Source organism: Staurois parvus, unplaced genomic scaffold (genome assembly GCF_062004578.1).
Source record: "Staurois parvus isolate SC_StPar_1 unplaced genomic scaffold, SC_StPar_1.0 ptg000138l, whole genome shotgun sequence".
Taxonomy (NCBI): Eukaryota; Metazoa; Chordata; class Amphibia; order Anura; family Ranidae; genus Staurois; species Staurois parvus.
In genome coordinates this window covers 3288486-3314020 of record NW_028317934.1, presented here as the reverse complement: position 1 = coordinate 3314020, position 25535 = coordinate 3288486, and the positions used below count along the sequence as shown (strand labels likewise).

Here is a 25535-nt window from a genome sequence, read left to right as displayed (position 1 = left end):
ACTGTTCAGGTACTCTGACAGCTGTGGGTTCTGGCTATCATAATACTATAGCCAGTAGAGGAGATTCCTCCACATATTCTGTTAAGCATGGATTGAGGAATCTCTTAGATTTCACTTGATCAGTCAGTGGGCTGAATGGGGGAAATCTGTGTGGGGTGGATTAACTAAAGGCATATAGGCTGTGCACTTTTCAAAGTGCAGTTGCTCCAGAGCTTAGTAAATGAAGGGAAGCTTTGATGATTTCCATCATCCAATCATGTGCAAGCAAAAATGCAGCTTTTTTATTTTCCTTGCATGTAATTGGGTATTCTTTGCAAAGTGAAGCTTCGTCTCATTTACTAAGCTCTGGAGCAAGTGCACAATCTATTTACCTTTTGAAAATCAACCCCTATGTGTATAGATAGCTAAAGTGAAAATCCCCTTTCAAAGGGAACATTTATTTTAAAAGTAAACATGTTCTATGCCTTTAGTAAATCAGCCCCATTGAGTCATGTTTTTTAAGTGATATCTCTACTGTGAAGATTAATAAAACTACAATAAATATATTTCATTGGAGACATTGCTTTAATTCCATTGTAATCTAGTTTGTCTGCAATGCATGATTGCAACATGACAGTGTACACTTAAAAAAAAATAAAAAATAAAAAGAGAACAATCTCATTCATGATTAATCTCCAGGTCTGTTTCACATACACATGAATTTCGAGATGAGGCTGAAATTAAAATTATACATAACAAGGTGGAAATCTGCTGTTAAATTAACAATAAAAGCTGTACTTACCCAATATCCACCAATTTTAGTCATCAATGGAAATTTATTAAGAATAATTTCACAAAAAAAAGCATGTTTGCAGAAACTAGCATTCACAAATATGAAAGGTTTCCACACAGTTGTTAAAAATAGGAGCTTGTTGGATTGAGATGAACACTGAGTACCATTTTCATTACATGCAGATATGTATTTTTCTTGTAAAAACCCATATTGCAGACACGGCAGCATGAGCTTCTCTTAAAAATTTCCACAATATTTCTCTGGATTCAAATACCTCATTTTATTTTACCCTTTAACTGCCAAGGAGGATAGCGGTGCAACACATCTGCAAGTTGCAACAGCCCCACCTAGTAGCAAAATGGCTCCAGGATAAAGTGGCTCTAAAGGACTGATATTTCTGAAAATATTCCCAAATTGCACTTTGCATATATTGGAATGCTTCGTTTACTCTAAACAATGAAACTGGATATAGATCTTTGTTTAAATAATGTGGTGGCTTCCGTATAAAACCACCTATTTATGTATAAAACTCCGCCAACTGTAAACCAGAACTAGGCAGAATGTTAGGCACATGCTCACATTTATCCTTTTCCAAAAACAATATAAGATATACCTGGAAGGGCAGATTAACAGTTTGTTCCTGACAGCAGAATCTCTGTGTTCTATTTAAACTGACTACATAACATCAAACTAAAAATAAAACCAACTGTTTAGTTGGAGGTAGCAGCTTTCCAGCAAATTTGTTTTCTTTGTTTACTAACAAACTGCAGTAAAACTTGTTTGGGCTTTGGTATGTTATCTATTTGAAATATTAAGGCCCACCATTCACAATGCAGCAATAATATGGCAGACAAAATAAATATATATGTAATATAAATAATCAATTATTAGGATAATAGGATTAACTTCACTTCGTATAAGTAACCCATACATGAAGCAATCTTCTGCAATAAATATATAGCATACCACATGTTGCTGCATAAAGCTGTCTTTAAGAATTGTACGTTTTCTTTTATGATGTGTTAAACGCGCTCCTTTGAAGCAGCATCAATACTTTACAACACAAAGGAATTAAAAGGGAGCTACGGAGATCATATCGTAATGATTGTCCTGAAATTTTAAAGTTACACAAATGGTTCACAGTACGAAGTCTCTTTAGATATTATGTATCCAGATTAGACTGTAGTGCAAAAAAAGCATTCCCTATCACCGGTCAACATGCAGATGTAGAAGTAACTTCTTCGTCTCACCCAGTAAATGCTCTGCTAGCAGCGGTTAATGTGGGTCGGCAGCCCTTACAGATTGCAGTTTGTAATGAATTATTTGTAGAAGCCACCATCAAGTGGATGAATAGGTAGGAATTTCTTACGTCACGTACTGAATTCGACTTTGTTAAGACTAGTTTTACTGAACCAGAGAAAAAAATACCCAGCTGTCAACAAGCGCGCCAATGTTGTATTTTCGCTGGCTCAGTTAAAACACGATATTAACTGGAAATGCAGTAATGGCTACTAAAAATATAGAGTACCTTATTTTTATTTATTTTAAAGCCTTTGGAGTTGATTTACTAAGGCAAATAGGCTGTTCACTTAACAAGGGGAGTTACGCTTTGGAAGGAAATTTTCCCGAGAGTTTAGGCTGGCCGCACATTATACAATTCTATTGTACTTTTCCTTTAGATTTACCAAAAACCATATAATATTAGGTCAAACCTAAACCACATTATCAATTTGTATCCAATCAGGCAGGCCCTTCCACTACATAGTTGGTGTAGTAGGTAAATCTAAAGTGGGGGACACACTCAGAATCTAGTGCAGCTCTACATGATAGCCAATCAGCTTCTAACTTCAGCTTGTTCAATTAAGCTTTCATAAGAAAAAAAATCCTGGAAGTTGATTGGTTTCAGAGCTGCACCAAATTTTGCACTCTCCAGTTTTAGTAAATAACCCCAACTATGAGAAAATCAGTCGATCGCCTGATTTTCCACAAAGGCGCATATCATGATGTAGCTGACCATGGTATTAACTTGTGTGAAAATTCTCGAACGACAAAGGCAAATGTTCTTTCTTATGTACAATTTCTATGTTCATTGCCACCTTCTTCAGTGTTGTTCTTTGCTTCTGATCATGCACATTTTTTTCAGTTCAATTATTTCCATACAATTACTGTACACATTGAGTGAAAATCAGATGTTGTGTTTACATATAATAAAAAATGTCTAGCTTGCACCTTCATTTTATTTTTTTGTCCGAACAGCCGGAATTGGCTGTTGAAAGCACTAAACTAACAATCAGATGATCAACCAATCGTTCCTCGTTTCTTCTGATTTTCTTACAGCTTTAGGGCTGGTTCACACCACCTGCAGTCCAGTGCGTTTTTTTTTTTCTCAACCATGGATAGTACTTAACATGGTTTCGAATAGCGTAGTTTACACCAATGCAGTCAGTTCCAGAAAAAAAAACTAGAACACGCTGCATTTTTTCTGCACTGAGCTATACTGGAACACAGTAAAAAGCATAAAACAATGCAGCAGAATGCACCAAAAATGCACGTCCTTATTAAAGGTGAAGAAAAAAGATGGGAAAATGCACTGAAATGCATCAAAAATGCACCAGAACACACGTCTTTATTTACGGTGAAGAGAAAAAGTGGGGAAAATACACCAGAACGCATCAAACACATGCATTCAAAAACACACCCAGACTGCATTTCTATGGTGTAAACTAGCCCTTAAGGAGATTGTACAAAAATTATACCAGAAAATTGTATAATGTATGGCCAGCTCTAATGAATGTGGTGAAGTATCGCTATGCAAAGCATACCCAAACACAAGAAAAAAAAAAAAAAGACAGCATTTTTGCTTGCACATGATTGGACGATGAAAGTTAACAGATTGTCACCTTATTCACTACACTCTCGGGCAAATTCCCATTGAAAAAAAGTAACATCCCATGCAAAGTGAACAGCCTATCTGCCTTAAATAAACTCCTTTGTGTCACCTTTGAGCGCGAATATCACATCAAGTTAAAAACAGCCCCTTAGTTCTTATCTGTGCAAAACAATTGCATTCTATTAAAAATATATATATATTTATACTTTAATACCCATTTTTTTTAGTCTACCGTTTTCCTTTGATATGTTAAGCATGATGAAAAAAAGAACAGTTACAGTGGACTCCACATATAAGAATTTAGTTTACACAGTTGGTAAATTCCTCTTCTAAGAACATTCAGTCAAGTTATGGTATGACCACCACCGGAGATAGTGTTTATACCACAACTGAAGTTACCGTGATCCACCATGAAATACACCATAGACTAAAATCCCCGTCATGTGGAATTTAAAAAAAAAAAATACACAATATCTGGACAGACAAAAAAAGTAAACCTTAAAGTTGACTGGGCACCTGTAATCCACTGCAGTCACACACAAAAATAAACATATTAAACATAGTTTTCTCTCTTTCTCTTAAAAGAATAAAAATGCCCCACCGCTACAAGGCATAAAGATCTGCTCTGTATTGTATGAAATGATGAATATATATATTTTTTTTAATCATAAAGGCTTTACAACACTGCGTGTACACCTAACACACGCGTTTATGTGGGTTGCTTTAAAAAACAAAGCCAAAGAACAGGCACTAGGATTCCTGTATGAGAATAATCATTCTGTTTGCGTCTGGTCCCAAGGTTGGATGTTCTTACAAGAGGAAGCCACTATATTTCATATCTAATCAGAAATTTATAATCCTTTGTTTTTTTTTTCTGATTAGATTTGCATATTTCGGTTTTAGATCACTGCACTCATCAATGCATAAACTTTTTAAAAGTTCCAAAAAAAAAAAAAAAACGAAAAAAAAAAAAACCACGTCTCACACATCAGTTTCCAGAGTTTTTAAATTAACACAGTTATACTTAATGGTCTCGTTGCCATTCCCCGTGCTCTGGCTAGATTTGTCTCTGACACATAAAGACTCTTTGAGCCCTTCCTCCATCTCTAGATACTCCGACTTGTCCTGAAGAGAGGAAGAGGTGGAACTCTTTAACTTTTTGAGGAGATTGGTGGGCAAGTAGGGGCAGCTGGAGCCGCTGGAGGTCAGCTGAGTCTGCTCCTCATTCTCTGTTTCCCTGTGGTAGAAATAGTTGAAGTTGGAGACTATCACGGGCACGGGGAGCGCAATCGTCAAAACCCCAGCTATGGCACACAGCGACCCCACGATCTTTCCCCCAACGGTGATGGGCTTCATGTCCCCGTAGCCCACCGTTGTCATGGTCACCACGGCCCACCAGAAGGCGTCGGGGATGCTGTGGAAGTGCGTGGTGGGCTCATCCGCCTCGGCAAAGTACACAGCGCTGGAGAACAGGATGACCCCAATGAAAAGGAAGAAGATCAGGAGCCCCAGTTCCCTCATACTGGCCCGCAGGGTGTGCCCCAAAATCTGCAAGCCCTTGGAGTGCCTGGAAAGCTTGAAGATGCGGAAGACCCTGACCAGGCGGATGATCCTCAGGATGGCAAAGGACATGGCCTGCTGCTGCTGCCCTGGCTGCGGCTGTGGATAGTTCTGGGCGGGCGGCTGCTGGTTGCCCAGCTCAGTGCCCAGGGTGATGAAGTAAGGCAGGATGGACACAATGTCGATGATATTCATGATGTTCCTGAAGAAGCCCGGCTTGCTGGGACAGGCAAAGAGCCGGACGGCAAACTCAAAGGAGAACCAGACGATGCACACTGTCTCCACAATGAAGAAGGGGTCATTGAAGGCGGTGTGGCTGTTCTCGGCGCCTCCTAGGCTCCTGTTGTGGTGGTGATGACTGTCCCCCCCATCAAAGTCCCCCATATCCTCCTCCAGGGGCAGCAGGCTGTCTTTGTCGTCCCTGAACTCGGGCAGGGTCTCCAGGCAGAAGATGACAATGGAGATGAGGATGACGAGTACGGAGACAATGGCGATGCCCCGGGCCGGCCCGGAGCTCTCCGGGTACTCGAAGAGTAGCCACACCTGACGTTTGAACTCGTTGTCCGGCAGCCTCTTTTCTTCTTCCTTGACGAAGCCCTCATCCTCCCGGTACTTGAGTAGAGCCTCCTCGCCCAGCTCGTAGAACTTCACCTCTTCTGAGAAGATGTCAAAGGGCACGTTGACCGGCCGCTTCAGCCTCCCGCCGGACTGGTAGTAGTAGAGGATGGCGTCGAAGCTGGGCCGGTTGCGGTCGAAGAAGTACTCGTTGCGGAGGGGGTCGAAGTACCTCATGCGTTTCTCGGCGTCGCCCAGTAGGGTCTCGGGGAACTGGGAGAGGGTCTTCAGCTGGGTCTCGAAGCGCAGCCCGGACACGTTGATGACCACCCGCTCGCAGCACTCAAATTCACTGTACACAGGGTGGTAGCCACCGCCTGCCGGGCTCCTCCTGCCGCTCCGCTCTTCCTCACACAGGTAGAACTTCTTCCCACCTTCCTCCTCCTCTTCTTCTTCTTCCTCCTCTTCTTCCCTCAGCATCATCTCCTCAGAGCCGCACGGAGCCAGCTCCGAGGGGAACGTGCCTCCGTCTCCTTCTGCGCCTTCGCCGCATTCGTTGCCCGCTGTCTGGTGCCGGCTCCTCCACCTGTTGCAGCCGCTCAGGGGCCAGTAAGACTTGGAGCGCCGGTGCTGCTGCTGCCCGGCTCCTCCGACTTTCTTCCTCTGAGGCGGCTGCTCCGACTGAGGAGACAGAGGCGCGCGCCGCGAGCTGCCCGCGCCCCCGTTTCCTTGGCCCGAGGAGGACGACACGCCCCCCGAAGTTCCGCCCTCCTGTTGCTGCTGCTGCTGCTGCTGCTGCTGCTGCTGCTGCTGAGCGGCTACCGCACGCGAGTGGGCCAGTCGCTCCCGCTCGCGGGCGCGCGCCTGCGCGTAGCCGTACGGCAGGTGGCTGCTGCAGCCGGAGCTTTCCGCGCTCACCATGGCAACCTCCATCTCTCCTCAGTGTGTGTGCGTGCTTGAGCGCGCTCCGGGTGAGGCTGAAGCTGCTGCCGCTGCTTTTGCTAGTAGCTGAGGTGACAACTTATGGGCCCTGGCTGCTTCACAGGAGCCCCAGCCATGCCATTCATCCAAAGTTTTTACATAGGGCAAAGTGGAGGAGGGGGCTGCAAATAAATCCGTATACAGAGTTCAGGTTAGACAATGGTGGACTTTTTCTCTCTCATTGTAGTAACCATCCTGGGTGGCAAGGGGTTAACCACAGAAAAAAAATCGCGACGGTGGCTGCCGTCCAATCCCTGGAGGTATTGTGTGTCCTAGAAGGCGGGAGCCTCCGCCAAACTGCGAGCAATCCACGGGTCCGATATCAACAGGTGAACGATTGCCAAAGTAACAATAATAATAGTGTGTTTTATCTCCTGTTTCCTCGCCGCCGTCCACCGATTCATTTAACGACAGTCAATCGGATCATGGTGCCGGAGGCTGGAGGGGTGCGGTGAGTCGGAGGAGGCGGGTAGGTGGAAGCCATCACTGTGTAGACGGAGGAGATCGCCTCATGGTGACTCCGATCCGGCCGCCCTGAGCGGCGTCACTGAGGAGAGCCGGGCGCCATCATGGGTCTCCATGGGGAAGGCAGCAGAATGAAGCATGGCCCTCCCGGGTCACATCACACAGGTGGTCAGCCTGGAACACAGAGAGAAAACAACACTTTACTACCAGATCCAATCCATAGACGGTACAGGTCACCCCACACACAATCCTCACCATACATGCTACAATCTGTGTACAAGCAGCTTGAGATTCACCAAAACGATTTAAAGTGGATGTAAACCACAAACATGAAATATGAACAATGCCTGTCCCTCTATAGTGTGTACTTGTCTCAATTAAGAGCACTAAGTACCATGTCTGTCCGCTGCCTCATATCTCTGCTATAAACAAGAGTCACTTCTGACAAGTTTTCCTGACACTAAGAGAAAAATGGTGACGGGAGGGTACAGCCTGTGATTGACAGCCTCAGCTCTGTTCCTGTGTGAAAGGAGGTGTGTCCCTTCCCTCCAATCAGGTCTCAGAGTTTTCCTCACTGAGCTCTACAAAGTGTAACTTCAGCTCTCTGTCCCTGTTTTCTGAGCTCTCAGATAAGCTTTATAAATTCAGCACTTTGAATTATTGAAGAGAAGAGTGCAGATATACTGTCCATAGTCTCTTGTATCTTGTCCTCAGTCTCTGACCATCTTCTGTAGTATGTCTGCAGTCTCTGACCATCTGCTGTACTTTGTCTGCAGTGTCTGACCATCTCCTGTAGTATATCTGCAGTCTCTGACCATCTCCTGTACTTTTGTCTGCAGTCTCAACCATCTCCTGTACTTTGTCTGCAGTCTCTGACCATCTCCTGTGCTTTGTCTACAGTTTTTGACCATCTCCTGTAGTATGTTTGCAGTCTCTGACCATCTCCTGTAATTGGTCTGCAGTCTCAACCATCTCCTGTACTTTGTCTGACCATCTCCCTTACTTTGTCTGCACTCTCAACCATCTCCTGTACTTTGTCTGCAGTCTCTGACCATCTCCTGTACTTTGTCTGCACTCTCAACCATCTCCTGTACTTTGTCTGCAGTTTCTGACCATCTCCTGTACTTTGTCTACAGTCTCTGACCATCTCCTGAACTTTGTCTGCACTCTCAACCATCTCCTGTACTTTGTCTGCAGTCTCAACCATCTCCTGTACTTTGTCTGCAGTCTCTGACGATCTCCTGTACTTTGTCTGCAGTCTCTGACGATCTCCTGTACTATGTTTGCAGTCTCTGACAATCTCCTGTACTTTGCAGTTTCTGACCATCTCCTGTACTTTGTCTGCTGTCTCAACCATCTCCTGTACTTTGTCTGCAGTCTCAACCATCTCCTGTACTTTGTCTGCAGTCTCAACCATCTCCTGTACTTTGTCTGCAGTCTCTGACCATCTTGTGAGGTGGAGCTCTAATAGGAAGAAGTGGAGCCTAAAGAGGAAGGGGTGGAGTTTACAGATGAAGGGGTGGATCTTAAACAAGAAGGGGGTGGAACAAATTTAGATGTGGGGGTGCGCCCAATTTCAGTCATGCCTAGGGCAGTACAAAACCAATATACAGCACTGAAACGGGTACCACTTATGTAGGAGGATTTGTTTCATCCCTGTGTATCACCTGAGACCAGTCCCTTCACTGGGTATATGGAAGGGTTTAAAACCTCTTTAATGTAGGGACCTGCCTAAAGCTGGCCATAGATAGATTGAGATTTGTCTGGTTCAACAGCGGGCATCTGAATCTCAATCCATCTATTGTCATCGTCATTCCCGTTCAAGAGGAGTTGACCTAGTGATTGACTCTTCTCGAACTGGAATGTTGGAAAATGTGTGTTCAATCAGTGCATGCAGCCAATCAGGAGTTACTGCTGTCAGATGCAACAACACAAAGGGGAGGATTCCTCCACCTCAAATGTGTGGATGGGGGGATCTGGCTGATCAAACAAAAACTGATCCATCTGTGGTCAGTTTTATGTGATTGTAAAGAATCGTGTTTTTTGTTTGTTTTAAAATAACAAACGTAATACTTACCTGCTCTGTGCAATGGTTTTACACAGAGCAGCCCTGATCATCCTCTTTTTGGGTCCCCTGCCAGTGCTCCTGGCTCCTCCTCCCCGCCGAGTGCTTCCATAGCTTGTTAGGGGGGTGACCATACCAGGGGCGGACTGACAACTCATGGGGCCCCCAGGCAATAGGGGATCATGGGGCCCTGTGTCCTTGCCCAAACTCAAAAAAGACTATGAAAAAGGTACCAGGGGCATCTCATGGGGCCCCCTACTGACCCGGGCCCTCGGGCCCTGAGTTTCCAAATGGTCAGTCCGCCCCTGGACCATACATGCTTGCTCCCAAGCCAGCTTTTTGTGTCCATAAGACACACAGAGCACGGCTTGGCTCCGCCCCCACTCCCTCCTCACTGGCTGTTATTGACAACATCAGGAGCCAGTGGCTCCCGTTGCTGTCTCTGAGACAACAACAAGGGAAAGAGCCTGTGCTGTCATGTAGAGCGCTGGAACGGGGCTGGGCTCAGGTAAATATTTGGGGGGGGGAATCTGCACACTGAATATTTTTTACCTTAATGCATAGAATGCATTAGGATTAAAAAAAACTACAGGCTTTAGAATTACTTTAAGCCCCAGTTCACACTATCACACCGCATATGATTTGCACAGAAATCGCACTGCATTCCTGTGGAAATCACACTCGATTCAGTGAGGAGCGGTTTGAACAATTCATTTTGATTGCCTCAAATCGCACTGCATCCGCATAAAAAGGTGCAGGCGGTAGTGTTCATACCCACGTGATACAGTTCAAGCAAACACACTGTGCACTGCGACATGCTTTTGGGGTATTGTTAACTATTAATTGACAGACGCAGCAGATCGCATGAACACAGTGCGATTGCTATGTGGTGAAGGAAACACACAGGAAATGCTGCGTTTACTGCAATACATCAGTGTGTACCAGGGCTAAAAGTGTAAGGGAGTTTACAAAACAAAAAAAAAATGTAATCACCTTAGGTGGATGCAGCATCAGTCCGATGCTTTGTCTGTCCCCTACCTTCTCTGCACTGAGAACTGAGCGATCATACACCACTGATTGCTCAGTTCTCTCCCTTGCTCTGAGCAGAAAGCAGTGACTATCAGTCATTGCTCTCTGCTCTGCCCCTCTAGCGCTCACTTGAGCAGTGGGCTGGGGAGGGAGTTGTTGGCTCAGTCTCCTAGTGGTGCTGCTGAGAGGCTGAGGAGTAGCCGGTCCAGGCATCTTGGTGGATCTTGACTGTAAAGTCGGGATCTTTCTGGAGTATGAACCTGCTGAATGATATCAGCTGACAACAGGCTTTAGCTCTCTGTTGGCTGAAAACAGGTCGCAGGAGTATAGCCAGAACTGCACTTCTGTGATCCAAAGGAGAAGTACAAAAGACCTTTGGCCATACTTCCCCTTTAGACCCAGTTCACATATATGCAAATTGGATGCATTTTGAACCGCATTTGATTCGCATGACATGTGAACCAAAGTCCTCTCCTATGGAGCCGGTTCACATATGTGCGGGCCGGCCACAGTGCAATTTAAAAAAGAATCCGGTATAATTTTCAGCCCGGTTCAGGCGTGATTTCCAGTGTCATACACTTTAATAATCTGCATTGGAATCACACCGGAACCTCTGAACGAAACTGCACCGGACTCTTTTACAAATTGCGCTGGAAACCAGCCCCGCACATATGTGAACTCAGCTTAATGTATCCAATCAATCTGTATACAGTCGAGCTGGCCCTTGTTCGACATAGTTGTTGGTAGATTTATAATTCATCTCACATCTGATTGTAAAGGTCTCTTCACACCAGGTGTGCTGGGACTGTGCTGGGCACCCTTGCTTGGTATAGTCCCAAAACAAGACAAGGCATAAAGCCCTATCTCCTATGAGGCCCATTGCAATGGTGTGCAATGGAAACAGTACAGCACAGGGGCGGACTGACAACTCATGGGGCCCCCGGGCAATAGGGGATCATGGGGCCCCTATTGAAGCGTCACTAATATTTCAATAATATGTAATAAGAAAAAAGTAAACAATGCCATGTGTCATGAATGGAGCAGTGGCACTGTATCCTTCCAACACACACCAGTGGCCACGTGTTCAGCATGTCTGCTGGTGTGAAAGAGCCCATGTAGTGGCCACGAACACTTCCATTTTATTAACCGATGTGCGATTCAATCAAAATGATCAAATCCAAGAATAATCAAATAGCCATAAATTCCCTTCTGATCAATTTAGATTTTATCAAACTGAGTCAGGGTGGAATGTTATCAAACGTGTTGCATCGATCGGAGCACTGAAGTGATAGGATTACATGGTGGGAACGGAGATGTGATTGATAATTTGCGACCATAAGTTACAATCGTAGCTTAACAATCAGAATCCACTTCCCCTTGTGTGTGGCATATCAATCAAATGGGTTGTTGATGATAGATTGGCTATTCCAATCAGAAAAGAAATCCATCATTTATTAAAGCATGTATGGACACCATTAGATTGGCAAACAAGTATGTAGCATAAGGACCTGCCTGCTTGGATATACATTGACAGGATAGATTGGGTTGGTCCTCATATTCCAAAATTTTGTTAAATCTAAAGTTGATTGTACAGAGATTGTATGTTCAGATTGTACTGCGTATGGTTACCCTAAAGGAGATTGCAGATTGTAAGGTGTGCTGAGTTTAAGGCTGGCCATACACTATACAATTTTTTGTCCAATTTCTGCCCAATTTCCTTTAGATTTACCTTCAACTATGTAGTGCAAGAGCCTGCCTAATTGGATACAATTGACAGTGTTGTTAGGTTTTATTATATGGTTTTTGGTAAATCTAAACCAAAAATCTCAACAAAATTGTCCAGCCTAAGGCTGACTATACACTATATAGTCTTTAATAGTGGCCATACACGCATTAATAAAAGATTGGTTACTCGTCCCTGATAGAGATAGCACACAGGAAGATGGATTTCATTTGATAGTTGGAGGATATGATTGTGACCTATCAATTGCATCTCTGTTTTCACCATGAAGTCTCAATCTTATCAGTCCAGATATAATCAAATTCATGAACTAAGGATCTCAGGGACTGATGAAACACGATCGATAATTTTCTACCATGGCCCATCCACTCAGTTTAATCATATCCAATCAAAATCTATCATAAGGGAATGTTATATCTATTCAGTTATTGCAGATTTAATTGCTTTTATCAAATTGCACATCGTTTAATTAAAAAAAAATTGTGTGTATGGCCACTATTGGATCTATGTAGTGCAAGGACTGCCTGGATTGCATACAACTTGATTGGATAGTTTAGGTGGGTCCTCATATTACATAGTTTTAGTAAATCTAAAGTTTATTGTACAAAGATTGGTCAGATTGTAACATGTGACCCTAAGCCTATCCCGCCTTCAGCTAATAATGGAATCTTCTACTCTTCCAATCAGTCCATCCCCCACAGTTACTACCTTCTGTACCACTAGCCCCTCCCTCCTAGATTGTAAGCTCCAAGGATCAGGGCCCTCCTATCCCTCTTGTATTGAACTGTATTGTTGCTGTATTGTCTCCTTTTATATTGTAAAGCGCTGAGCAAACCGTTGGTGCTATATAAATCCTGTATAATAATAATATTACTACACACTATACAATCTGATTGGCCATACACATAATGATCCACAGAATCGGAAAAAGCAATTGCATTTACCAGTTATCGAAAAGACACATAATGGGGGAGATTTACTAAAGATGGTACACTCAGAATCTGGTGCTGCTGTACATGGTAACCAATCAGCTTCTAACTTCCGCTTGTTCAACTAAGCATTGAAAATAAAACCTGGAAGCCGATTGGTTTCTATGCACAGCTGCACCAGATTCTGTGTGCTCCAGTTTTAGCAAATCTCCAAAACTGTGTCATCAAACAATTTTGAGCAAAAGCGATCAATTTGATTGTAATTATTCTGATTGGTATGGACAGAAAATCAGATTGTTGGAAAGTAGATCGATCCATATGACTGTTTAGGGTAAGGCACATCGGTCTTTTTGATCTTCTGATTGCAGACTAAAAAAATCAATCAACAATACAATCCTATAAAATCATTCTGTGTATGGCCACTACAAGATCTACCAACAACTATGTGATATAGGGGCCTATCCGATGTGACAATATTTTAATGGATTGTTTAGATTTTTCCTCATGTTACATGGTTTTTGGTAAATATAAAGGAGATTGTACAGTCAGATTGCACAGTGTATGGCCAGCTCAAGGGCCCAGTAGTCACATTAGTGTGATGCAATAATACATATGCATTACATCACATGTTAACGTGCGTTGCACTAAAGCAGACCAATGAAATTAATTAAGAAACAGAAGATGCTATGACATAAATCCTCAAAGAAAAAAATGTGTAGTTCAAACCCTATCAGTTCAATAAAAATAAAAATAAATAAAATAAAAAAACAGTCAATCAAATTCTTCTTAAATAATGTCGTGTTCAAAGAAATCCTTTTATTGAACTTATAGGGTTTGGACTACACATTTTTTTCTTTGAGGATTTATGTCATAGCATCTTCTGTTTCTTAATTTTTGCACATCTTTTGGGGTAAAGGTGTTTTGGTTGATGTTGTGGGGTATTGTAGTGGTATAGTTTATTTGGAGAGTGTTTTGGATTTAACCGCATGCCGCCCAGCCACTGTACATATACGGTGGCAGGGTGGCACTCACAGGCAAAACCACGTTTTAAAACGTGTGTTTTGTAAACAAATAGGAGGCGCGCTGCCATCCTATTTGTCCTGCGGATCACCGCCGCAGATGTCAGTTGCCGGGTCACAGCCGCTCATTAGCGGCTATGTCCCGGCGATCGGCGGTAAACGGTGACAGAGAGCACAGCTGCAGTAGCTGTGCTGTCTGTCACCTCTCTGTCAGCTCGAGATGAACTGATCGAGAAAGAATAGTTTCACTTTCTCGATCAGCCTTGTCCCGCCCAGTACACACCCCCGCCCCCTAGTAAAACACTCCCCTCACTCCTATAACCCTTCCCTGCTAAATAAAGTTAACCCCATCCTCCCCATTGCCATTAGTACAGTGTCAGTTTTTTTTTTTTGCACTGATCACTGTATTAGTGTTTTTGGGGATGTCAGTGACCCCAAGTCAGTACCCCCCAATGTCAGAATGTCCGCCGCAGTCCCGCCATAAGTCGCTGGTCGCTGCCATAAGTCCCTGATCGCCGCCATAATTCGCTGATCGCCGCCATTATTAGTATAAAAAAAGCCCTAAAAATCCCAGTATCTTTCCCGCCATTTGTAAACGCTATAACTTTCACGTAAACCAATTAATTTACACGTATTGGGGTTTTTTTTAGCAAAGACATGTCGCAGAATGCATTTTGGCAGAAATTTATGACTAAATTTGATTTTTGCATTTTTTTTTACTGGACATGTTTCATAGCAAAAAGTCCAAAATATTGTTTTTTTTCCTCAAAATTGTCAGCCTTTTTTTTTATAGCGCAAAAAATAAAAACCGCACAGGCAATCGAATACCAACGAAAGAAAGCTCAATTTGTGGGGAAAAAAAGGATGTAAATTTCATTTATGTACCATATTGCATGACCGCGCAATTGTCCGTTAAACTAGCGCAGCGCTGTATAGCAGAAAAATGGCGTAAATTGCAGTATCTATACCATAGTTTGTAGACGCTATAACTTCCACACAAAGCAATCAATATACACTTATTGGGATTTTTTTTACCAAAAACATGGAGCAGAATACATTTTGGCCTAAATTTATAACCAACTTTGAGTTTACTATATATTTTTTATAGCTGAAAGTAAAAAATATTGTTTTTCTTCAAAATTTTTGGCGTTTTTTTGTTTATAGCATGAAAAATAAAAAGCGCACAGGTGATCAAATTACTCCGAAAGAAAGCTCTATTTGTGTGAAAAAAAGGACGTATATTTCGTTTGGGTGCAGCATTGCATGACCGCGCAATTATCAGTTGAATTAGTGCAGCACCGAGTAGCAAAAAGAGGCCTGGTCATTAAGGGGGGTAAATCCTCAGGAGCTCAAGTGGTTAATCAATGAAATTAATTGACTTCCAGTGCAGCAAAACATCCCACAAAGTTGCAGTGCATTATGATGGGTTGCAGAACATGTTCATTGTCTTAGTGCATTGGAGTGCTATTCAAAATGAATGTCGCCACAATGCATCAACTCATGCAACAACCGAAGTCCTCCCAGGCCTTGAGACCTTCTATTAATGTTCCAGTCACATTTGTATGGTGCATCCACCTGCGTTACGTCACAGGTTACCATGCTTTGCATTAGAATAAACCAGGGGCGGACTAACAACTCATGGGGCCCCCGGGCACTAGGGGATCATGGGGCCCCTGTGTCCTTGCCCAAACTCAAAAAAGCCTATGAAAAAGGCACCAGGGGCATCTCATGGGGCCCCCTACTGACCCCGGGCCCTCGGGTAGTGCCCGAGTTTCCAAATGGTCAGTCCGCCGCTGGAATAAACTATCGTGGGTACACTCCCATTAATGCCACATCCCTACTCTATGAACACAAATATACTACTAAACCCACAATGGGTCTTTTTAGGCATTCATGTCACAACACAGTAAGAAGAAATTGATTGGTCATTTTATTCTAAGACAAACTCTGAATTAAAAACATACATATGGCTTACAGTACAGTGGGGGAGATTTACTGATTTACTAGAGCTGGTTCACTCAGAAGCTGATGCAGCTGTGCATGGTAGCCAATCAGCTTCTAAATTCAGCTTGTCCAATTAAGGTTTAGCAATAAAACTTGGAAGCTGATTGGTTTCCATGCAGAAGTGCACGAGATTCTGAGTGAATCAGCTTTAGTAAATAAACCCCAATATGTAACAAAAGGAGTACAGAAAAAGCTCTCATAAGAAGTGTCATATACATGATGTGTTTCCATTTACCCGACACGTTTCAGAGATATGCAGCTCTTTAATCAGGGGTAGCAAAGATTTCACATCTCTATAATATGAATAAATAAACATTATACAAAATAAAAATAAAGAAAGGAGTATAGTCATGTTTATATATTGATCCATTTGTGCGTTGCATTACTTACAATGTGACAGCAAATGGACATAGAAATGAAACCGTAGAAGTATCAAAACAAACTTTTTCTGTACTGCTTTTGGAACATATTGTATTGTAAGCCATATGTATGTTTTTAATTCAGAGTTTGTGCATGCATTAAGGCAGCCCATTGAAATCAACAAGCTTCCAACCAGGGGCGGACTGACCTTTTGGGAACCCGGGCACTGCCCGAGGGCCCAGGGTCAGTAGGGGGCCTCATGAGATGCCCCTGGTACCTTTTATAGGCTTTTTTTGGGTGTGGTTTGAGTGTGGGCAAGGACACAGGGGCCCCATGATCCCTTATTGCCCGGGGGCCCCATGAGTTGTCAGTCCACTCCTGCTTCCTACACATCAAAACATCCCAGAAATAACACGTGGTGCAGTGCACTATGATGCTCAGCAAAACATGTGCGTTGCTTTACTTAACTGCTGTACTACTTTAAAGTATGAATGGCAGTGCAAAATGTCAGTACTTAACCAGTACCGATGACATACCTAGATTGTATTACAAGTGAGCAGAAATGCATCAACGTCTGTAACATTCGCTGTCACGTGTAGCTCTACCAGGCGTGGTAACCTGTTCATTCCTGCAACACATAGATGTAAATGGGCCCTTAACCTGTTGCTGTCCATGTATGGCGACAAATAAGATGGACTTTAACTCCCATATGCGTCTGTGGACGACCAAGGTTTCTGTGCTGAGAGCCAGCTTACTACTCACTTCCAGCACAGTGACTGGGCTGTCAAAGACATAATCGGGTGCCAGCAGGATGAACTCCCTATCATATGACCACTGAGACAGCCAATCGCAGTGGTCACATGACTGAGTAGTCTTTCCTGCCCCCAGGGTGTAAATACCCAGTTAAAGGGATGGTAGGGTTGGGCAGGAACGGGTTCATCTAAACCACATAGGGGTTGATTTACTAAAACTGGAGAGTGGAAAATCTGGTGCAGCTCTGCATAGTAGCCAATCAGCTTCTAACTTCAGTTTGTTCAATTAAGCTTTGGCAATAAAACCTGGAAGCTGATTGGTTTCTATTCAGACATTTCTGCTGCAACAGATTTTACACCATGCAGTTTTAGTAAATCCCCCCCCACAGTACCCATTCCAGTGATTGCTATGTGTGTGTACAGATTGCCCTCTCTGAGGAGAGTAAAACGAACACGGCTCAGAGTGATGTCCCCCTCTATGTACCACCGTCATATCCTGAGGTACAGATCTCCTTCTCTGGGGTAAACCAGGAAGATAGCTAGAAGATACTATCACCTTTCCCAGTCTAAGGCTTAGGCTGGCCATACACTATACAATCTGATTGTACAATCTCTGTTTGTAAAATCGCCTTTAGAATTACCAATATGATGTAATATGAAGACGTACCTAAACTATCTATTGGCATTAAAATCATGCAGGCCCTTGCATTACATAGGTTATGGTGGATTCTACAATCAGATTGTATAGTGTGTGATCAGCCTTATATACTAAACAAGTGCAAAGAGTAATGATCAGTTACCTGCAGCAACCAATTAAAAATCACTGTTCAGCAGACAGGATAATGAAAGATGTTTTTTAATTGATTGTCGCAGATTACTGCACATTGCTCCTATTCATTTAAAGAACTCCAGGCAAAATTTCTATTTTCCCATGCAGTGGGGCTGTGCCAGCACTGCATGGGTTAACTGGTAGTGTTGTCCAGGGGCTCAAGGAAAAGCTATACTCAACTGATCCTCTGGAAAAACACGCTCCTCCACGTCCAGCAGTGGACTGTTCCTGCCGTCCTCACGTCCAGAGCCTGTCTATGGAGTGATGACATCAGGAACAGTCCATTCACAAGACCACTAGCATGCGGAGGGGGGGGGGGGGTACAAGGAGCTGCGGGGACCGGATCAGCAAATTAAGTAAGTGTATCTCCGCTCCCCTCACCCCTGGACAAAAACGATCAGTTAACCCATGCAGTGCGGGCACAGCTCCACTGTATGGGAAAATAAACATTTTGCCCGGTGTTCTTCTTTAGGGCATGGGTCACAAAAACTCCAATAAACACGACTGATCCAGAACCCAAAGATGCTGGTTTATGAAAAGCAAAGTGTAGTTTCTACTCAGCAGGCTTCAGCTGGCCATAGATGGAGAGAATCTCCAACAAAAATTCTCAGAACATTCAAATGTCCTTCAGAAAATTCCTTTGCGTTTAACATTGGATTTTGGAATGAATGGACTTTACAGAATGAAAACCACATTCAGTGGTAAAAATTCATTCGTTCTAGAAATAAATTCCATTCTGCTCCTTTGAATTTTTTCATAATTGTGTTCAAAAACGAACGTTGATTTGACCCAATAAGGATTAGAAAAATGAACAAAGTTTCTTAGAATATTTTTTCCTAATAATTTTTATTCAAAATTCTACCCATCTGGCCAGCTTAAGTTTTTTCAAGGCAGTAAGAAATCTGGTTCTGTTCAGTATTTACTCCTGTTTTCGTAAATCAGTCAAAGCCTCTAAAGTTGGCCATACACTATACAATCTTATTGTACAATCTCCTTTAGGGCTGGTTTACACAATAGAAACATGGTTACATAGTTAGTCTGGCTGAAAAAAGACAAAAGTCCATCCAGTTCAACCATTAAAAAATACAAAGTTATAATCCTACTCCCAGTTGATCCAGAGGAAGGCAAAAAAAAAACCCAGCAAAGCATGACCCAATTTGCTCCTGTACTTACCTATATTTATTCTCCTCCCCTCCAATCATATGATCCCGCAGCTCCGTCTCCTCTGCGTCAGAGAGCAGCTACTACAGGGGAGAGGAAGAGCACCGCCAGCGGCTGGCCTATGGAAGCCTATAGGTGACGTCCATGCCCGGGAATTCACAGCCGTTGTCAAGCGTTCCCCTACACAGGGAGCCAGAGTGCCCAATCACATGACCGATTCAGAGGGGAATAAAAATAGGTAAGTATGCAGATCTATTTGTTATGCAGGATAGGTAGGAGCAGGGGCGGACTGACCATTTGAGCACTCGGGCACTGCCCGAGGGCCCGGGGTCAGTAGGGGGCCCCATGAGATGCCCCTGGTACCTTTCATTGGCTATTTCATAGGCTTTTTTGGGTGTGAGCAAGGACACAGGGGCCCCATGATCTCCTATTGCCCCGAGGCCCCATGAGTTGTCAGTCCACCCCTGGGTAGGAGGAGGGGGGAGGGAACATTTTTAGGAATAGTTATCATTAGGCTTTGCTACCACTTTAAGTATGCCATACACTTTACAATCTGATTGTACAATATTCATCAACACTAAACAATCTGTGTTAAGCTGGCCATACACTAAAAAATCTGATTGTATCAACTCTTTTAGATTTATCTAGAATTTGTAATATGAGGAGCTTCTTATCTATCCAATCAAGTTGTGTCCACTCAGGCAGGCCCTACATAGCTGGTGATAGATCTAAGGCTAGGTTCACACCTATGAAGTTTGTGTTTGATCCGTTTTTGCAGTGCGTTTTGCGTTGCAGTTTTGCACATGCATTTTTGATGCGTTTTGCGGTCATTTTTTCTTGTTGCTAAGCAGATTTAAAATGCATCAGTATGCACTACATGCTTTTCTGCAGCGTTTCCATTGAAGTCTATAGAGACAAAAACGCAACTTTTTGCATTTAAAAAAGTCCCTGACCCTTTTCAAAAAACGCATCAGGTGAAAACGCTGAGACGTGAACATGTCCCGTAGGAAATCGTGTTAAATGGACTGTAGTGCGTTTCTGCAAAACGCTGCAGAAAATGCTTAGGTGTGAACCTGGGGTAAAGGAGACCGTACAGTCAGATTGTATAGTTCGTCACCTTTAAGTTTACAACACACATTGCAATCTGATTGTACAATCTCCAACAATCATGTAGTACAAGGGCCTGTCTGAGTGGATTGGATAGCTTAGGAAGGTCCTCATATTACATAGTTTGGGCAAATAACACATTTGTTGTACTGTCAGAGTGTGATGTAAGCTTTGGAATCTGTAGGGTCTATTAATCCACACTTCCACCCAAGACTCATACAATTTACACTCAAGATTGACACTGAAGACTGGATTGTAATGGGGTGAACGTTGTGTGAAGACATTGATAAACAGACCCCGATGATGTCAGCTGACGAGGGCCCTGTGACCAATCTGGTGTCATCCCTCTACCTGTCCACACACTAGATGTATTATTTATTACCTCTGCTGCTTCCTCAATAGCAGATGAGAACGTGGCAGTGCCAGGACCAGGGGCAGACTGATAACTCATGGGGCCCCCGGGCAATAGGGGATCATGGGGCCCTTGTGTCCTTGCCCATACTCCAAAAAGGTACCAGGGCATCTCATGGGGCCCCCTACTGACCCCGGGCCCTCGGGCAGTGCCTGAGTTTCCAAATGGTCAGTCTGCCCCTGGCCTGGACTGTGCACAGGGCTCCCTTACACCACAGTCTCAGCCTGTGTTTCCGCAGGCACATCAACATGCGTTTGTAATGTGTTTGCGTTGCTTTATTATTATTTTTGTAACTGAGATGCATTTGTGCCGTTCCCATGTTCTCCATTGTGTTTACATGCAAAAAAAAATGCAGCTTGCTGTACCTTTTGTAGACGCACATGAAACCACAAGAGCCGTGTAAACTAGGCTTATTGAAACACATTCATTCTTCCTACACATGCGTTTTTAATGCTTTCAAAACCACGTTCAACTGCATCTGGTGTTATGGAGCCCTTAACTCGTTTACACTGCAATCCCCATGTTCAGCGCACATTTTAAATGCGTTTGTATTATAATGTGGTGTGTTTTCCAGCGGTTTAACATTTTTTTTACATTTTCATGCTCACATGCATCCACGGCTGTTCCATGGCCGCTACACGCGAGCATACATTGCAGCATGCTGTATTTTCTTCAACACAGATAAAAGTACCACAATGATGAAAAGTAGGCTCATTGAAATAATAAAATGTTTTTTGCATATGCAGCGCTAATGCGTTTAAAAATGTGTTTGACTGTATCTGGTGTAAGCGCTCTCTTACCCCGTGTTCAGTGTGACATTCCGCATACGTGTTTACTGGCACATGTCAGGCGTTTGTGTAACATTTACATGCGTTTTCAGTGCATTCCCATGCATTCACATGCAAGAAATGCTGCATGCTGTCCTCTTTTAAACGCACAGCTGATTGGCACGCACTCCCTTTCCTTGCATATGCATTCCTATTGCTTTTAAAAATGCATTCCGTTGTATTTGTAATGTGTTGCATTTGTGTCGCATCTGCAGTGCATTATTTAGGCATTTACCATTTTTTAACTGAATTACATTTACATTCATTTGTGGTCCATTTATGCACCGTTCAGGTACCTTTATGTGTGCAAAAAAAAATGCAACATACTGTTCTTTTTTTAAATGCACCGGAAAGCGCCACAAATGGCATAAACTTGGCTGATTCACATACAGTCATTTTTCTTGCATATGCGTTCCTGCTGCATTTAAAAATGCATGGCGCAGGGCCGGACTGACCATTTGGAAACCCAGGCACTGCCCGAGGGCCCAGGGTCAGTTGGGGGCCCCATGAGATGCCCCTGGTACCTTTTTCATACGCTTTTTTGAGTTTGGGCAAGGACACAGGGGCCCCATGATCCCCTATTGCCCAGGAGCCACATGAGTTTTCAGTCCGCCCCTGATCTGGTGTAAGGAAACATACACACCACAGTCGCTGAATGTGAGTGTAATAAAATGCGTTGCATTGGCAGTGCTTTTTGTTAGCCATTTACAATTTTTTAGTTGAGTTACATTTACATGCATTTATGGTGCCTTCACATGCGTTCTGGTGCGTTTATGTGTGAAAAAAGCAGCATGCTGTACTTCTTTTAAATGCACTTAAAAGCCCCACGATGGTGTAAACTAGGCTCACTGACATACAGTCATTTTTCTTGCGTATGCGTTACTACTGCGTTTAAAACTGTGTTTAATGACATCATACACACCACAGTCATCACAGTGTGGGCGCAATAAAATGTGGTCCTTTACATGGATCTGCCTGGCAGTTGTAGTGCAGTTTTTTTAGCCATTTACATTTTTATTATTTTGCTAAGTTGCATTTACATGCGTTCATGTGCGTTCCAGTACATTTACGCATGCTGTACTTTGTTTAAATGCACATAAAAGCACCGCAATGGTGTAAAATAGGCTCATTGACATACATTCATTTTTCTTGCATATGCGTCCGTATTGCGTTTAAAGCCGCGTTCGTCTGCATCTACACTATAACCCCAAATGTTGAGTGTGTGCAATCCAATGCATGCGGATTTAACTAAATTTATCATGCATTTCTGTCACATGTGCAATGCGTTGTTTTTTTTTGTAACTGAGTTGCATGTACATGCGTTTGTGGTGCGTTCATGTGAGTTCAGTTGCTTCTATGTATAAAAAAAATGAAGCATGCTGTACTTTTTTTTTTTAACATGCATGAAAGCACCACAAATGATGTAAACTAGACTCATTAATATACATTTATTTTTCTTGCATAGCTACTTTTTTTTTTTTTCCTGCATTGCACTTACATGCATTTACGATGTGTTCACATGCGTTCTGGTCAGGGGTGAACTGACCATTTGGAAACTCGGGCACTGCCCGAGGGCCCCGGGTCAGTAGGGGGGCCCAATAAGATGCCCCTGGTACCTTTTTCATAGGCTTTTTTGAGTTTGGGCAAGGACACAGGGGCCCCATGATCCCCTATTGCCCGGGGGCCCCATGAGTTGTCAGTCCACCCCTGGTTTTGGTACATTTACATATAAAAATATGCAGCATGCTGTACTTGTTTTCAATGCACATAAAAGCCCAGCAATGATGTAAACTAGGCACAGTGACATGCATTCGTTTTTCTTGCATATGCGTCCGTATTGCGTTTAAAGCTGCGTTCGTCTGCATCTGGTGTAGGGCTCATTTACACTACTATCCCTATGCTGAGTGTATACAATTCAATGCATGTGTGTTTAATTACATTTTCTTGCAATTGTGTCACATTTGCAGAGCGTTTTTTATTGTTTTTTGTAACAGAGTTGCATTTACATGCGTTTGTGGTACGTTCATGTGAGTTCATTTGCTTCTATGTGTGAATAAAAAAATGAAGCATGCTGTACTTTTTTTTTTTTTCTTAAACATGCATGAAAGCACCACAAATGATGTACACTAGACACATAAATATACATTTATTTTTCTTGCATATGCATTCGTATTGCGTTTAAAACCGCGTTCGTCTGCATCTTGTTTACACTATTTTTCCAATGCTGAGTGTGTGCAATTAAATACGTACGTGTTTAGCTAAATTTGTCATGCATTTGTGTCACATATGCAATGCGTTTTTTAGCTATTTACAATTTTTTTTTTCTGAGTTACATTTACATGTATTTGTGATGCGTTAACATGCGTTCTGACACGTTTATGTGTAGAACTTTTTGCATGTGTGTCTGCATTGCGTTAAAACCACGTTTGTCTGCGAATGTTGTCAATCTGAACAGGGTGTGGGGCTCATTTACACTACAACCCCATGTTTAGTGAGTGCATCCAATGCACCGCAAATGATGTAAACGAGACTCATATATATATATACATATTTTTCTTGCATATGCGTCCGTATTGCGTTTAAAGCCGCGTTCGCCTGCATCTAGGCTCATTTACACTATTGTTTTTAAGTTGAGTGAGGGGCAGACTGACAACTCATGGGGCCCCCCGGGCATTAGGGGATCATGGGGCCCCTGTGTCCTCACCCACACCCAAAAAAGCCTATGAAAAAACCAATGAAAGGTACCAGGGGCATCTCATGGGGCCCCCTACTGACCTCGGGCCCTCGGACAGTGCCTGAGTGCTCGAATGGTCAGTCCGCCCCTGGTTGAGTGTGCTGTCCGATGTAGGCACGTTTAGCTACATTTATCATGCATTTTGCGTCACATTTGCAGTGCATTAGGCATTTCATGATTTCTTTGCATTTACATGCATTTGTGGTGAGTTCAGTTGCTTTCATGTGTGAAAAAAAAAAAAGAAGCATGCTGTACTTTTTTTTGTTTTTTTTTGTTTAATGTACATGAAAGCACCACAAATGATGTAAAGTAGGCTCATTGACATCCATCCATTTTCCTTGCCTATGCGTTCGTCCTGCGTTGGGCTGCCTGTGGTGTAAAGCGGAGCATCTTGTACGACGATTGCTTTCTGCAGTATCTACAGGTTTGACTCGACTAGTGAAAGCAGCATCAGCCCTGAAAGGGATCAGCCCCAGCACTTCATTGTCACACAGGGCCAAGCAGCAGAATAAAAATAATACATCCAAACCCAACACACCAGCCCCCCGGAGATCTGGAGTATTTATTATGTAATATCAGAGCCATGCAAAGGTTAACAAAAAAAAAAATCACTATCTTGCTTCTCATCAGCATCCCTGAACTAATGATATTGTGATGTACCAAGGAAAAAAAAAAAAAAAGCTTAGATTATTTTCTCCCCTTTTTAATCTGGATTTTCTCCACCTCCCCCCTAAAACATGTACTTACAGCTCCATTCTTGTAGGCATCTGTTGGCTAGGAGGTCACTATGCTGGGTAGTTGGGAGTGATGCTTCTTTATGCATTAGATTTGTTATTTGTTTTTGTTTTTTTGTTTTGTTTTTTTTTTTAATCTCGCACACAGGTCTGATGATGGATCGGAGTTGATGGACTCAAGGCAGAGAAGAAGAATTGTAAAGCCCAGGTTTGCTTGCTTGTCTTGCTGCTGATTTGCTCCTGGTCCACCTGTTCTGTGTGTTTTCCCATGTCCTCAGCTGACTGTCATATTGACAAAAGGGATGATGACTGTTTAGAGATTTCTCTCCCAACAAGCATTTAATGCCTCTCTGTCTGAACCTCTTGTTTCAAGCTGGACCAATCTACAGGCTAAGATGATCCTCAGCAGCATCCAGTGGATTGGCAGTGCAATTGCTAGGATCCAAGGCATACAAAAAAAAAATTATAAAATCCAGTGATCAGCTTCAAAAATAAAGGAAGCTTCATAGAATTCAGACGGTGCTGGGAGCAAGTGTTGTGTTCTCCCTTCGAAGTCTCCAATTCCCAATTGTGTGTTGTGTACCACTGAAGGACAAACGAGTGAGCCCA

General features: G+C 43.0%; 1 protein-coding gene across 1 annotated transcript; it reads right to left on the bottom strand.

Annotated features, from left to right (window-relative positions):
- Positions 1 to 545: 545 nt before the first annotated feature.
- Positions 546 to 25535, bottom strand: KCNA4 (potassium voltage-gated channel subfamily A member 4). The gene is made up of 2 exons (XM_089673490.1): positions 24940 to 25535; positions 546 to 7397 (listed from the first exon to the last, which is right to left on the bottom strand). Exon 2 carries the CDS (start codon positions 6708 to 6710, stop codon positions 4644 to 4646), a length of 2067 nt encoding a protein of 688 aa, XP_089529616.1. The 5' UTR covers positions 6711 to 7397; positions 24940 to 25535; the 3' UTR covers positions 546 to 4643.

What these genes read in the sequence shown, in the direction of transcription:
- KCNA4 (XM_089673490.1), bottom strand. Translation starts at nt 6,710, where the DNA reads ATGGAGGTTGCCATGGTGAGCGCGGAAAGCTCCGGCTGCAGCAGCCAC.